Source organism: Carya illinoinensis, chromosome 6 (assembly GCF_018687715.1).
Source record: "Carya illinoinensis cultivar Pawnee chromosome 6, C.illinoinensisPawnee_v1, whole genome shotgun sequence".
NCBI lineage: Eukaryota > Viridiplantae > Streptophyta > Magnoliopsida > Fagales > Juglandaceae > Carya > Carya illinoinensis.
In genome coordinates, this window is record NC_056757.1 from 25213079 (window position 1) to 25229988 (window position 16910).

At 35.7% G+C, this 16910-nt stretch overlaps 1 protein-coding gene across 1 annotated transcript; it reads left to right on the plus strand.

The window, feature by feature from the left end:
* The first annotated feature begins 3680 nt into the window (after positions 1-3680).
* Positions 3681-6600, plus strand: LOC122312701. Its single transcript, XM_043127364.1, has 3 exons — positions 3681-3992; positions 5037-5537; positions 6280-6600. Exons 1-3 carry the CDS (start codon positions 3681-3683, stop codon positions 6598-6600), a joined length of 1134 nt encoding a protein of 377 aa, XP_042983298.1.
* The last annotated feature ends 10310 nt before the right edge of the window (positions 6601-16910 follow it).

Consider the following 16910-nt stretch of genomic DNA (forward strand, 5'->3'; position numbering starts at 1 on the left):
AGTACTAACTACTCATCTTCTCTTTAATTTGTTTATTAATGTCTTGATTCTTTTATGGGTTACCTTCCCAGACTTGGAGGTTTTGATATTGAACTTCAGACTCCATGAGGCCCAGAAAGTTTTCAGGTTTTTCACCATCCTTTCTTGTAAGATTACAAAATCTGTTGGAATTTCAAGTACATTATAGTGGATGGGAAGAATTAATCTCTCTAAAGCCCAATCCACCACCCATCTTTGCTGTCCCCATTTTTGCTCAACTGATTTTATTCTCATCTTTCTTGAAACCCCACTAGAATTTTGCCATCTGAGCTGCAATCTCCTTACATAACTTCTTTGGAAGCTTAAAAACTGACATATAGTAGGTTGGTATAGCTTGTATAACAGCCTTCAACAACACCTCCTTACCTGAAGGTGATAAGAATTGATTTTTCCAGTTGTTAATCTTCTTCCACACTCTATCTTTTATCACTCTAAAAGAGTTGTACTTAGATCTACCAACCATAATTGGTAAACCTAAGTCTTTTTCACATTTACTCAGCTGCCTGGCTCCCATATCCTTCATGATTCCTTCCTTAACAGTTTCTTGAGCTCTTTGATTGAAGAAAATTGTGCTTTTGTGCTTGTTCAAGCTTTGCCCATAGGCCTCTTCATACAATTCTAGAATGCTTCTTATCTTCTTCCATTCCTTCCAGCTGGTCTTTCCAAAAATGATGCAGTCATCTGCAAAAAGTAAGTGAGAGACCCTTGTACCTCCTCGTGCCATAGACACACCTTTTAATTATTATCTCCTTTCTGCATTGTTTAGCATTGCACTTAAACCTTCTGAGCAAAAAGGAAAAGATAAGGAGATAATGGATCTCCTTGTCTTAATCCTCTTGTAGGCATAATAATCTCACTTGGTTTTCCATTTATTAATGCAGCATATGATACTGAGGATATACACTGCATAATTAATCCAATCCACCCGCTCCCAAAACCCAGCTTCCTCATGACTGCCTCAAGATAGGACCATTCTACCCTGTCATATGCCTTAGAAATATCCAGTTTTAAAGCCATGCTACCCCCTTGCTCCTTTGCCTTGTTTGCATAGAGTGAAGTACTTCATAAGCTGCTATAGTATTATCTGAGATTAACCTCTCTGGAATGAATGCACTTTGGCTTCTTGAAATGATAGCATCCATTACTTTCTTCAGTCTATTAGCAAGAGTTTTTGCTATAAGTTTATAGACTACATTGCATAAACTTATTGGCCTAAACTCATTTACTGATTTGGGATCACTAACTTTGGGAATCAAGGCTATATAAGTATGATTCAGGCCTGCATTTATCTTTCCACCATTTAGAAATTGAAGCACTGCTCCACACACATCACTTCCTACAATATGCCAAAAAGATTGGAAAAAACAAGCTCCAAATCCATCGGGTCCTTGTGATTTTAAAGGCCCCATCATCTTTAAAGCCTCCTCTACCTCCTCCCTTTTAAAATCCTTTTCCAAGGCTTCATTCATTTCATCTGACACTTTATTCTCCATTTCAACCAAGCATTTATTAATCTTTTCAACACTTGGATTAGCAGTCCTGTATACCTCATCAAAATGTTTCTTGAAAGCCTCTGCAACTCCATCCTGATCAGATCTCAACATCCCCATACCATCAACAATTGAAAGGATTTTACTCCTCTTCTTTCTCTGATTTGCACATTCATGGAAAAATCTTGTGTTTCTGTCACCAAGACCATACCAATTCCTCTTTGCCCTTTGTTTCAACACATTATATCCTCCTGCTCCAACAATTCTCCCACCTGTTTCTGCAACCTTTTTAACTCTTCTACATTATGAGGTCCCAAGTCTTCTTGCACTTCATTTATTTTTTTTCTAATCACATCAATCTCTTTAACTCTTCCTCTATCTTTTCTCTTAAAACATCTACTGAGTATCCCACTACATGATCTCAAACGAGACTGCACCAGTAACACAGAATCATCTGTCAGTATCCCATCATTCCACACTTGCCTTATCTTTAACTCACAATCATCCTCTTTAACCCAACTTGCCTCGAATCTAAATGGAAATTGCCAATTTCTTTGTCTCTCAATAACCCCTCCTATTGACACCATTAAAGGCAGATGATTTGAACTCCTCACTGGCAGCCCTTCCACTCTTACCCCTCTAAACATCTCCTTCCATTCCCTATTGGCCACACATCTATCTAACCTCTCTTTTGTTAAAGATAGGTCAGAATGCATGTTACTCCATGTATAGAATCCATTACAGCATCCCAAATCATAAAGTAAGTTGTCCTCCAACATTTCTCTAAACTGGTTCAATTGATATTCAAATCTCTGCTTGCCCCCCACCTTTTCATTTTGGAAGAGAATCTCATTGAAATCCTCCATCACACACCAAGGTGTCTTCTCTCTTGGCTTCAAACTACGCAATAAATCCCATGACAGCTTCCTATTTCCAGTTTCAGGATGACCATAGAATCTTGTAAAGAGCCAACTCTTCCCCTTTCCTTCTTCCTTAATCTCAACAGTAATATGCTAGCTGGAGTAGTTCTTAATTTCCACTACATCACCACATTTCCAAAACAAAGCTAAACCTCCCTTCTCACCCACAGGATCAATCGCAAGACAACATTCCATTCCCAATCTTCTTTTCATACTTTCTAATCTCCCTCCTTTGATCATAGTTTCAATCAACAAAATAACAGTGACCTTCTTTTCCTTCGCCATTAGGCAAAGGTCCTAAACTGTCCGAGGGTTGCCAAGCCCTCGGCAGTTCCAACTTATAAAATTCTTAATACCAGGTGGGGCTGCTCAGCAGCCACCACCCTTTCATTCTGTACCTCTTCAGTCTCCATCTCAACAATCAAAACCTCCTTCAATCTGGCCTTCTTCTCAACACCTTCATCCCTCTTTTCCCCTTCCATAATTTCAAAACTTCTTTTATTCATAGGTCTAAGGATAGTCAATTTACCTGCATTTGATCTGCCTCTAGCTCTTCTTTTCCAGCTGCCCTTTCTTCCTCTACAAGAGCTCTCTTGTTGAAAACTTACTCCTCCACAGCCACCATTGAATAGACACCTTTCACAGATAGCTCTAAGTTTGAGTCATACATAGCTTTTCCAATAGCCTACAGTCAACTCCAATCGCCCTATTTTCTTCCTCCCTCAACGTCAACCGCTCCCAAATCTTAGTCATCTCTTCCATTCCCTCACCTTTGCCCGCTATAGCGTGCAAAGACACTCACCGTCTTCTTCCACAACAGCAGAAGCAAATGGACTAACAAATTCTCCTCAGTCATTTTCAGAGAAAACGGTTAGAGAGAGAGTGATTGTGGATAATCAAACTTATGACTATTGAAACTTTGTATGCATATTTTCGCATGTTGAGTGTTAATTGCATGGAAAATGAGGATTTTACTGATGGACTATATTGATTTTTGAAGGGATCAATATTTCCAAATTTGTGTTAGTTCATACTCTTTCTCCCGTTCAGAATTTCATATTTTTAACATCGAAGCATAGAAATATTTGGCATCTTTAATTTTATTGATACTAATAACTTAATCATACAGGTTGCCTTCCCTAGCTTGAAAAGTCTTATTATTAAGGGTCTACCAAAGATAAAGCACGTATGGAGTCTGAAAAGTTTCTTTCCAACCTCAGTCATTAGCCATATGGAACAATTGAGAATAATCTATATTGAAAATTGTGGGGTGGAGGAAATTGTTGCAGACGAAGGAGGAAGAGAAGCAGTACCAAGGTTTGTGTTCCCTCAAGTAACTAGATTGGATGTTCACAATTTACATAGACTTAAGTGGTTTTATAAGGGAGTGGATGTTTCAAAATGGCCGATGCTAAAAGAGATGTGGATCGAAGAATGCGAGAAAGTTAAGATATTTGCTTCTGGAGTTGTGAACTTTCAAGAAACAGTTGAAGAGAGGCAGTCTGGGATGTCCGTTAAACAACCCATTTTCTTGGTGGATGAGGTAAAGAGACTTAAATTAATTAGCTCTCTTAAGATTTCTACTAGAAAATGTTATCTTTATCAAAACAGAATGAATTTTACATCCCATTATTATAGAATTATTTTGATCTCTGCTTAAGTTGATAAATTTCATTAATTAGTCTTTCTAAATTACAGATTTAGTTGCAATATTAATCGTTATTAAAGAATACTCAAATCTTGTTATTCAGTATATCAAGTTCAAAAAGAAATTATTAAATAACATAAATATCTAAGTATATGAACTAGACGCAATCACAAAATTCATATGCTTAGATATAATATGCAACAAAAAAAATGCTAATTGTATTTAAGAAAAATTTATAAAAAAGCTTACTTCTCTACAGGTTCAGCTATAAATTTCAAAAGAAAACTAACAAAAAATAAGTTTTGCATGTTAAATTATAAATAAACATATACTACTTTTAAGTAGCACTACTCATATAACAAACATATACGTACGTGTATGTAACAAATGAGCATAATTGTAAAATGATCAAATTTTATGTTACTACTTTTAAGAGGGCAAAAATGGTGTTACTAAGATCGAAATATGCATGCATTCATTCAGTTTGAATTCCATGACGTACTAACTTTCATAGAAGTTATTGCTTAGTTGTTCCACATATATATAGCTTGAAATGTTAAGCCGCAAAACCAGAAAGATCAATTATTCCTTAATTGGTTAGTTATTTCTTGTAGGTTCTATTATGTTGGATGGGAGTTATGTATTAACCACTGTTTCGATGAATTTTACAGCACTCATTCCCGAGCCTGGAGGGATTGCACATTGGGACAAAGGATATGTTGGAAATTATATTGCAGGATCAAGTCGCTGGGAGTTCCTTTTCCAATATTCAAGTTTTGTGGATTGAGAGTTAATTGTCAAAAGCTTGATGCTGAAGTACAAGTTACGACAGTCCCACGATTAAGAAAACTATGGTTCGAATGTCTACCTATGCTTGCACATTTATGGAAAGAAGACACCCAACCAGGCCCACTTTTTTATAATTTGGAATTTCTTCAGGTGTCGGAATGCAACAAATTGAGAATTTTAGTGCCATCCTCAGTATTTCTTCAAAATTTGACAAATTTAGATGTATCAAATTGTCATGGCCTGATCAATTTAGTTACATCTTCAACGGCCAAAACTCTGCTGCAACTCAAGACAATGACTATAAGAGAATGCAAAAGGATTACAAAAATTGTAGCAATGGAGGATGATGAAGCAAGTGTGGTGATTACGTTCAACAAGTTAACATACTTAGAACTTGATGGCTTACCAAACCTCACAAACTTTTGCTGTGGAGCATATTCCTTTGGGTTCCCATCATTAGAGAAAGTAATTGTGAGATGTTGTCCCGAGATGAAGACTTTCTGTCAAGGAATCTTAAGTACACCAAAGCTGAAAGGAGTACAAGAAACAGAATATGAAGATGATTCAAATTGGGAGCATGACCTTAATACCACCACACTTAGGCTTTGGAAGTCAAATCACGATGATACTCAATGGTTATTCAGAGAAAGAGTAAGTATATTCTCAAGTACTTACAAAACCATGAATTTTTATCTTTGAATGCAATGATATGTAACTACAAGTAATCAACATACTCCAAATTAACACTCCAAATAGTTGACATATATAAGTATTTCAAACTTTGGTACCTTTAGCTATGAAATCACAACTTGTCGCAAAAATTTAATTTGATGACAAGAGATAGATAGTTATGTATTTCATTTCACACTCCCCCTCATAGAGTCATAGCTGGCTTAGACTCCTCCCAATAACTAGGACCATCACGTGAAATATTTAATTAATTGGATAAAGTATAGAGTCACGATTCAAACTTAATTAGAACGTTCTCTACTCTGATACTGTATGAAATCACTACTTGTCCCAATGGTTAAACTGATAGGAAGGGGTAGTTCGTTATGTATATCCTTTCACATTAGCAACACTTAATGCTCATGAATCACACAAACATTTCTCTTCTTATACATACTACTAAACACACAAAAACAACTTAAAAAAAAAAAAATAGAAAGCCAAGTGAGCGGGATGGTTTATAGTCTAGAAAGATACAAATTCAATTTATTTATTTCTTCTTTTTTTATGAAAAGCTTCCTTGATGATACTAATTTGATATTTGAAGCTTCAATTATTTTTATAAATATATTGTTTTCCTTAATATGCATGCAGTAGCTAGAATGTCGCTTTTCAATGTAGAATTTGTGAATCTGATAATGATGTTTCTTTCCTTGGAAGTCAGTTGGGCAGGGGGTCGGTATTTTCTGTAAGACTAGGCAAATTTAGAAGCTCGAATGGTGGAGGAGGAATTGAAAGAAGATACGGAGAGACTAGTAGTAGTAATTTGGATGCAAGAAGATGTTACTCTTTGGGATCATATCAATATGTGGTTGCTGATTCGGAGCTGCAAGTTGCCCTATGCCCCAATAGAGTGGGTGATAGTACGAGGATTGTGAAAGGGAGAGGCATACAACACAGGAAATCCACAAATGATGGGGAGGATGAAGGGAAAAAGATTAACATTGGCACTAAAGCTGAAAGCTTCTCTGTTTCTAAGATCTAGCAATGACCCAAGAAGAGTAAATTCACAAGTTCATTAGAAAACCATATAGGTGGTACATCTGTTACCGTGTGTTTACCATCGTCTGCTAGATCTTAGGGTGCATGAAGTGTTATTAAATGTGTATTCCATTTTTTTGTGTTATTTCAATGAATCCATTCATCTCAGCATTAGAGGGTAATTCCTTACCTCTGCTATCTCATTGAAAGCAAGCAGCTTTTACCTTATCTTGTCAGTAAAATTCCTTTTACTTTTGCAATTTTGAGAAATGCCTTCTCTTTCCGAACAGTTATAACTTTGAGCAAGACAATCAATCTTTATGATTTTCAGGTTAAGCTATTTCCCTCCATGGGTGAGACTGGATCGGATCGTCCTCACCCATTCTTGCAATATTTATTGCAAGTTGTAACTAGAGTTGGCCAATTTCTCAAACAAATGAACATAATTTATTTCATCGTTTAAACTTCCCAGATGGTGAATTCTAATTCAATAGACATAGGATGATTCTACATGCAAAACTTGTGCGAGTAAAGGATTGACATTGAAGTCATATCACACGTTGCTTTCTGGATGCTTAGAGATTCTCTAGAAGTCTGCTTTTGTCTGCGGGAAAATAAAAAATAATCTTTTATTTTTCTTTTCATCTTCCTAATGGAGATGGAGCCCCAACTCTATGGTGGGTTCCATGTAAGGTAGTGAGGTAAAGTATAGTGGGCCGTAGGGGTGGAAGTAATGTGCTTCTTACACCATGTTATGATGGTGTATCTCCTAGAGTCATGTATTGAGAACCTGAATCCAATGCTAAGAGTAGACGTCCTTGTAGCGTCTTTAGTGCATCGAAATAAACCATAAAAGCTGCACTGTTAAATGGAATTGGGAGAAGTATTTTAGAGAAAAAAGATTGGGCAAAACTATGTTAAGAAGGTGATGGAGAGAGCATGTGAGGAGAAATCTAGAAGCAAATAATACCAATTAGACAGGAGACGCACAAGCTAATAAATAGATGATTCTTTTTCCGAATAAAACTTTGATGAGTGATCACATTATTTTGACACGACTTTTTCCCACTTTGAAATTTCCAACGTACCTCTATAAAACTACAAAATTGTCTACTAATTTCCTTGAACAAATAAGTTAGATCTCAATTATCAAGATTATGAAACGAATCAAATACTTCAAAATAAATAATCAATTTTGCAAGACATAATGATTGGTTACGAAGGGAAACCCTTTAAAGAACTCTTTAAAGGTAAAACCCTACGGGGCAGCCAAACCCAGGAAAGTCAATTTTATTATTTGAAGAACAATTACAAGCAATAATCAATTACAAAACTTTTACAATTTGACTCTCTTACTTGCCTAGACAAATGAACCATTTGTCTTCTACCACAGTAGTAGCCAGAACCTCTGGCAATCTTCAAATGCTGACTTCCCTTCTGGAACTTCCAAAATCTGAAACCCAATCGATGTTGCTTTGCACTCAAAGCACGATTACACTCAAGAAGATATGAAAAATCCCATGAAAATTCTCAAGTGAATTTTCTCTCATAAACACTCAGAATCTCCTCTGTAAAATTTGTGGCTTGAAGTCCTTGAAGAGATACAAAACCGAATCCCTTTAAATAGAAGGTCTGAAAAGAGTTCTAGTTGTAGTAGGACTCTACGACGGTTAGCAACAGATGCGAAAACGCGTCTCGACGGACTGCTAACATTTCGTGATAACTTTTTCTGATATAAACTAAACTCTGTTCAGATTTCTTCTGGATAAGTGCAATGCTATCAGAACTCGATTTTAACTTCAGGGACTTATCTAAACAACTTCTAACATTTCTAGATAGACTCATCATTGTTTAGATACAAATCAATAATTATTTTTACATTCATCCAACAATAATAAATAATATGATAAGATAAGCCTTATCATTTATTCATCTAATCCTAGCCAACTTTTTTGCCTTTACAATCTCCCCATTTGGCGGATTGATGACAAAACCAGTTTAATGAATGTAAATTTCCTGAAAATATGTCAACTATCAAATCACAAAAGATATAGAAGATTATAAAGAGTTGTGATTTAATAAAAACAGAATTGACAGTTAGCCTAATCAAAATACATGCCAAATTATATCTGCATTACAGCCTAAAAAAAAAATAAACTGGAAAACAGAAAAAAAAGTAACATGATAAGTTTTTCAATTTTTTCAGTTGTGTCATTGTACTACCCCTTTGATGCTGCTACTCCCCCTTAAACTTTTCTCCCCCTTTTTGTCAACAATCAGCCATGGAGGTCTATATTTCATCGTCAGAATTAGCTACGCTTGCCATAATGTGTTGGACATCCAAGGAAAGTTGAACTAGTCGATCATTTGCCTGTACACAATCAGAGTGTACTGCAGCCAATTGTTGCTCCAACTTGGACTGACTGGCCTCCCACTTAGCTGTGAAGCTATCAATCTTCTGAGATAACAAAGAAATTTGCTCAAGAACTTGAGAGGTGGGGATGGACGGTTCAGGTGGAGAGGATGCTGACTCAGTAGTGAGGGGGCTCTTCTTGGTGATGACAGCTGCTAATTTAACCACGGTTAAGGTTGAAATAGACCCTGGCAGCTTCATGGTAGGTTCATTTGCTCGAAGTGGCACTTTTGCAATCATGTTCAATTTAGTAATTAGACTTCCAAAGGGAAGATTTAACTCCTTTTCCACATGTGAACGATGAATAATATCAATGACATGCCGTGGAAAATCAATAGACACACCAGTAGCAAGAGCATACATAAAATAAGCTCTCTCTAGAGAAATTTCGGTGTGACGACTAATAGGCCAGAGATTGGTCAATACTATTTTGGCCAGGAGCCGATACTGAGGAAGCATATTGTGAAGAGGCAGTCTGTGTGTCTTGGCAGTCCATTTGGGGCCAGTGAGACCAACAAATAGATTGCGCATCGCAGTCTTGGTTGGGGCTCCCATGCCCTTATATGGGTATAGAGGGGATTCCACCTCAGGAAGAGTAAATAAATTGCGAAGAATAGCAGGAGATACCTCAATTTGAATCCCTTGAACAGTAGAGATGATGCTATGATCATCTAAATTGAAGTGGGCTATATTGGAATAAAATTCCCAGACCACCTCGACACAAGGTGTAGGAAGGGCATGAGTGAGCTTCTCCCATCCTCTTTCAATAAATATATGGCGGATAATTTGGAAGTCATCCGAAAGAAAGTCATGGATGCTTACCTCCCGTTCACCCAAGACTGGTCTCTTGGAAAAGGTATTTCTATAGGCATTCTCGGCTTCAATGGAGGTGAAGCGATCAGGAGGTGCTTCTGTGGGCACAGGCACAGATGGTGCTGGAGATGGAGGAGGGGCGGAAGTGTCGCCTAACTGCATTGGTTCAAGTGAAGGGACATCCTCACTTGAAGAGTGCTCGGATGGTATAAGAGGAGTGATCTTTTTGCGTTTTGCCCGTTCTTTGAATCTCATCTGAATCAGTAAAAGAATCAAGTTTAGAAAAGAAATTTTCAAACTTTTTAGAGGATAAGGATAGATTGAAAAAAAAAACATGATATTAAAGGTTTTTTTTTGTTTTTGTTTTTTGTTTTTTTTATAAGTTTGAATGTCGAGAACAACCCAAAAACGATATGTGCATAAAACCTTACTATGTATAGATAAGAAAGAACCGTCCTAACAATTGCCCAAAACAAAATAGAGATGAGTTAGGAAAAAACACAAACACTTGGTGTGCACCCATGGAGAATAAAAACAGAGAATCCGTGTGCAATTGAGCTTTGTCCTCAATACATGTATATAGTGGGAAAAAACAATACAACCAACCCATTTCCGAGTAGTGCAGCTCAACCAAACAACCAAAAAAAAAAAAAAAAAACCTTCACAGAAACTATAGATATCAACATACCAAAACTTGAGAGAAGAAAAGAAGAGAAAAAAAAAAAAAAAACAGAGGAGCTGAGAATACTTACCTTGAAGATGGAATGAGGAGGAATGAGAGTGAAAAGAGCACCGTGTATGGAGGATTGTGGGAAGGAAGCAAGCTGCCGTGAAAATGGGTAAGGGGATGCTTATGAGGGTCGAGCTGAGTGTAGGAGACAAAGGGCAAGAGGTATGCTAAAAGGTTTTAAAAGAAGACCCCCCTCGTGCACGTGCTGGACCAAAGAGTTCTATTAGGACTTCTACACTTAGACATAAAAGACCCGATATATGTATGCAACACACTGGGAACCTTTTTTTTTTTTTTTAAATTTTAAATAAAAAGGAACAACAGAATAAAAAACCGAAAAAAAAAACTCTATATTTTTAGTAAATGTTTTTTTTGTTTTTGTTTTGTTTAATAGAAAAAAAAAACAAGATAACATGCCTAAAAACACCTTAGTTTAATCAAGTCAGAATATACAAAAAAAATTCAATAATCCTTAGCACACTCACGTTTGCAGTAGTCCCTTTTTAGATGTTCACTCCTCATAGAATCAGTAATGTCAAAGTTCATGTGAGTGTGTGAGTGAGTATACTTATACCATAGCATGTTATGAACTTCCCCTTTCTTTTCTTTTTTTCTTTTTTTTTTTTTTTGTTGCTTTCTTTTGTTTTATATTTTTGATACCTTTGTTCAAAGAAAGATTTTTTTTTTTTTTTTTTTTTTTTTTTTTTTATAAAGATGCTCTCAAGAGAGTTTGTTTCTTGACCTTAAAAGTCAAACTTTATGCTAGGACTTAGATACATAAGCATCTCCTCCAAACACTAGTTTGTACACCCCCTTTGTTCATGTTTGGTTGCTCATCTTTTTCTATAATGATTGGAGCAACGATTTTTTCTGTAAGAACTCAATGATAGATCTGTGTAGGGTGTTTGTCTTTTTCCGCAATGAATAGACACTGACTTTTTCTATATGGATCACTCTTTGTGTTTGGCAAGAAGAGAACTCTTTAAAGATGTACTAGGTTCAACTAGTATTAGTCAATTTAAGGCATGAACTCCCTCTTTGATGAGCATAAAAAAAAATTATAGGATGCTTACATATAGGTTCCTCACAGTGCATTATAAATGAACTTTGCCAAAACGACCTATATGATTAGTATACTTAAAGAGAACTGAACAAAGAGGAGCAGTACATAAGATCAGAAAATTTTTAAGGCAATTCCATACATGCTCAAACTGTGATGTAACAAACATGTACCTTAAAGAAAATACACAACTCAGTTTTGTTTTTATATTTATTTAATTTTTTTTTTAAAAGAAAACTGAAACATTCATGCTTTTAAAGAAAGAAAAAAAACTGGAAGAAAATATTCTAAAACTAGTATGATAGAAAACCTTTCACTTGGGATCACATATACCAATGGCTTTTCGTAAAAACTCAAATCTAAGTCCATCCAAATGTTTAGTAAACAAATCAGCCAGTTGATGTTCAGTAGACACATGTTCCAAAGATATTATTTTAGACTCAACCAAGTCTCTTATAAAATGATGTCTAATATCAATGTGCTTGGTTTGAGAATGCTGGATAGGATTTTTGGAAATACTTATATAGCACTTGAATTATCACAATATATTGTCTTGAGAAAAACCATAATCATCAAGCATTTTTTTCATCCATAATAGCTGAGTACAACAACTCCCTGCAGCTATGTATTCAGCTTCAGCAGTAGATAAAGAAATAGAATTTTGTTTTTTACTCATCCAAGTTACAAGATTTCCAACTATATAAAAACACCCACCCGTAGTACTCTTTCTATCATCAGCATTCCCTGCCCAATCAGCATCCGAATAGCCAACAAGTGTAAGATTAGTGTCTTTTGAGTACTATATCCCATAATCAACAATGGCATTAAGGTATTTTATGATTCTTTTTACTGCAATAAGATGAGATTCTTTAGGATTAGCTTGAAATCTAGCACATACACCAACACTGAAAGGTATATCAGGTCTACTTGCTGTAATATATAATAGACTTCCTATCATGCTTCTATAAAGAGTGGGATCAATATTTTTACCTGTGGAGTCATTGCTGATTTTCACTGAAGTGCTCGTGGGAGTCCGAGCATTACTTTTTCCTTCCATTCCAAATTTTTTTACAAGATCTCTTGCATATTTAGATTGTGAAATAAATATTCCTTCTTTACATTGTTTTACTTGAATACCCAAGAAGAAATTTAACTCACCAATCATACTCATCTCAAATTCAGATTTCATTTCATTTGCAAAGTTATAAGCAAGAGATTCAAGTGTTGCTCCAAAAACAATATCATCAACATATATTTGAGCAATTAAGAATTGTTTACCTGATCTTCTTATGAATAAAGTCCTATCAGCTTGTCCTCTAACAAAGTCATGATCAAGTAAGTAGGTAGTTAACCTTTCATACCAAGCTCGAGGTGCTTGTTTCAGTCCATACAGCGCCTTCTTCAACCTGTAGACATATTCAGGATAGAGATGATTAACAAATCCTTTTGGTTGGTTGACATATACCTCTTCTTGTAACACTCCATTTAGGAAGGCACTCTTGACATCCATTTGATATAATTTGAAGTCTAGATGATAGGCAAGTGCTAGTAGAATGCAAACAGATTCTAGCCGGGCCACAGGAGCAAATGTTTCATCAAAATCAATCCCTTCTACTTGTGTGTAACCTTGTGCAACCAGCCTTACTTTATTTCTCACAATAGTACCATGCTCATCGAATTTGTTCTTAAAGATCCACTTAGTCCCAATGATGTTATAATTTTCTGGTCTAGGAACTAACTCCCATACATCATTTCTAGTAAATTGATGGAGTTCTTCATACATAGCGTTGACCCAACTTTCATAATTTAGTGCTTCCTCGACTTTCTTGGGTTCAACTTGTGACAAATAACACACAAAAGAAACCTGATTTAGTACTCTTCTTCTAAACCTCATACCTTCATCTAGCTCACCGAGAATGTTTTCTTTAGGATGATTTTGAGTGATTCTTGAATAAGGTTCTTTGATTTGTGGATTTTGTGATGTCTCCTCTATATGATCTTCCTCATTTTGCACGTGTGAGTCTTCTCCACTGGTCTGCCCTAGTTCCTTCATATTCTCAAGCTCCTTCATGGTAGTTTCAGCTGAAATGTCATCCACAACTATGTTAATTGATTCCATAATAGATTGTGTACGTAAGTTGTAAACTCTATAAGCCTTACTATTGGAGGAATAGCCAAGAAATAATCCCTCATCACTTTTGCTTTCAAATTTATGATTGTTTTCTCTGTCTTTCAGAATATAACACTTGCTACCAAAAATTCTGAAATACTTTACCGTAGGCCTTTTATTTTTCCACAAACCATAAGGTGTTTGATTGGTGCCGGGTCTTAGAACCACTCGATTCAAGATATGATTTGCTGTATTCACAGCTTCTCCCCAAAAATATAAAGCCATCTTCTTGTTGCTTAACATTGTTCGTGCCATTTCCTGAATTGCTCTATTTTGCCTTTCCACCACTCCATTTTGTTGTGGAGTGAAAAGTGCAGAAAATTCTTGGTGTATTCCCTATTCATCACAAAAAGAAGTAAAATTAGTATTCTCAAATTCTTGACCATGATCACTGCGTATTCTAGAGATAGAAACTTCCTTCTCTATTTGTAGTTTCTTGAATAGTTTTTTGGCAAGATCAAAAGTTTCAGATTTTTCTCTTAAGAGCATTATCCATGTGAACCTTGAAAAGTCATCTACAATCACCATGATATACTTCTTTCCTCCAAGACTCTCAGCTTGTGTTGGACCCATCAAATCCATATGCAATAGCTCAAGAGGCCGAGAGATAAGAATATGAGAAATCTTCTTGTGTTGAGCTCTAGTTTGCTTTCCTTCTTGGCATGCTCCACACACTATTTTCTTCACCTTTATTACCTTGGGCAGTCCATCAATAATTTTTCTTTTTGAGATTTTTGACAAGTTTTTAAAATTAATATGCCCAAGGCGTTGATGCCATAATTCAGCTTCATCAAGTGTGACTCTATGACATTTCTCCAATGGTTTTGGAGAAATTCCATAAAAATTGTCTGAAGTTCTCATACATTTTAAGACCCATTCTCCACCTTTATCATATAGGTTGTATGCATCTTTTGAAAACTGCACAAAAAAATTATTGTCACAAAACTGACTAATGATGAGTAAATTAGCTTTCAAATCATTAACAAATAAAACATCATGCAACACAGGTAGTCCTGGTATTTCAATACTTCCTTTCCCTTCTATGACAGCCTTGCTCCCATCTCCAAAGGTCATGGTGCCTCCATGAGATGTTTCAATTTTCTTGAATAAGTTTTTGTCTCCAGACATGTGCCTCGAACAATCGCTGTCCAGGTACCACAGACAATCTTCCTTTGATCTCAGTGCTGTGTGAGCAACAAGACATACTGCATCTTTCTTTCTCACCCATTTTGTCTTGAGTATTGACTTGTGTTTTTCTTTGTTTTGAAGGCAAATATCTGCTAGTTCCCTAAGCTTAAGATTTATGAGATTGATTTGTTGACTCATGTCATCAACTTGAGTCTATAGGCTCTTCTCTTTTCTTTTTCCTTCAAATTTCTGCACTCGATTCATGTTAAAACAATGTGGTCTTATATGACCTACTACTCCACACTTATGACATGTAGGGACAAATTTATCATGCAGATTTTTTGAATAAACTGGCTTAAGTTCAGCATGATTTTGAAAACTCTTACCTTGACTTCCTTTAACAAAAACAATACTTTTGGAGGTTGTAGCAGCGGATGATGAGACCAATTTTTCTTTTTCTTTAGAAGTTGTGTACCCTAGACCAGTTCTGTCACTACTCATATTTTGAAAACTCAACATTTCTTCTAATTTTTATGTTGCTGTTTTTTCTTCAACCTTTTCCAATTCCTTTTCTAGTGCAATATTTTGATTTTTTAATCTGGCTATTTCACTCTCAGAAACTTTTAAAGCTTCAGACATGTTGTTTTTCTCACCCTCCATATCAGTGAACTTCTTATACAACTTCTTGTTGAGTTTCTTTAATTTGATCACTTCTTCACACACATCATTGTAAGCCTCCTATAAACTCAATTCTTGATCAGCCTCAACAATTGATACATTTGAATCACTGTACTCACAACTACTTTTAGATTTTGTCAGTGTAATATTAGGAAGATCATTCACAATAGTAGAGAAAGCCATAAAAGATTTTTCATCATCAGAAGATGAGTTTGAATTTTCAGAATCTGAAATATCGCTAAGTGTGACATTCAACGCTTTCCCTTTGTTTTTCTTGAAGTTTGGACATTCAACTCTTATATGACCATACCCAGAACATTCATGACACTGAACTTTATCATTTTTCTCAGTTTTTTCTTTTTTCCAATTTTCAGATTCATTTTTCTTAGCAAAAATATTTTTTCCTCATTTTTTGTTTACCATTCTCTTTATTAAACATGAACTTTCTGAATTTTCTAGCAAGTAAAGCAATCTCTTCATCATTCAGACTTTCTTCATCAGAAACATTTTTATAATTTTCTTCTATAGTCTTTAAAGCAATGGACTTACCTTTTCTTGTTTGAGGAAATGAAGATTCATATGTTTGCAAAGAACCTACTAGTTCTTCTACCTTTATTGCATCCAGATCTTTACTTTCTTCAATTGCAGTAACTTTGGGTCGAAATCTTTCAAGAAAAGACCTTAGAATCTTCCTTACAACTCTTGAATCTTCCAGCTTTTCTCCAAGATTAAACCTGAAATTTACAATATCATTCAGTTTAGAATAAAAATCATCAAAACTTTCCTCTTCCAGCATTTTAATCTCCTCAAATTTAGAAGTTAACAATTGTAATTTTGAGTTCTTCACAATTTTTGTTCCTTCATGTGTAACCTCCAGGATATTCCATGCCTCTTTAGCAATCTCATTCATGGAGATTCTCTTAAATTCTTCTGGAGATACAGCCATGAATATAGCATTCAGCCCCTTGCTATTCCAATTACAGTTGGTGATTTTTTCTTTCGTCCAATCATCAATATTTGTTTCTGGTCTGATCCATCCTCGTACAACCGCGTTCCACACTCGCTCATCCAATGATTTAAGAAAGGCTCGCATGCGTACTTTCCAATATGTATAATTTTCACCATTGAAGTGTGGTGGGGCAGTCAATGATGACATATTGCAGGGGCACGGATCACAATCGAAAGAGTGAACCACGCTCTGATGCCAATTGAAATTCCCAACGTACCCTTATAAAACCACAAAATTGTCTACCAATTTTCTTGAACAAATAAGTTAGATCTCAATTATCAAGATTATGAAACGAATCAAATATTTTAAAATA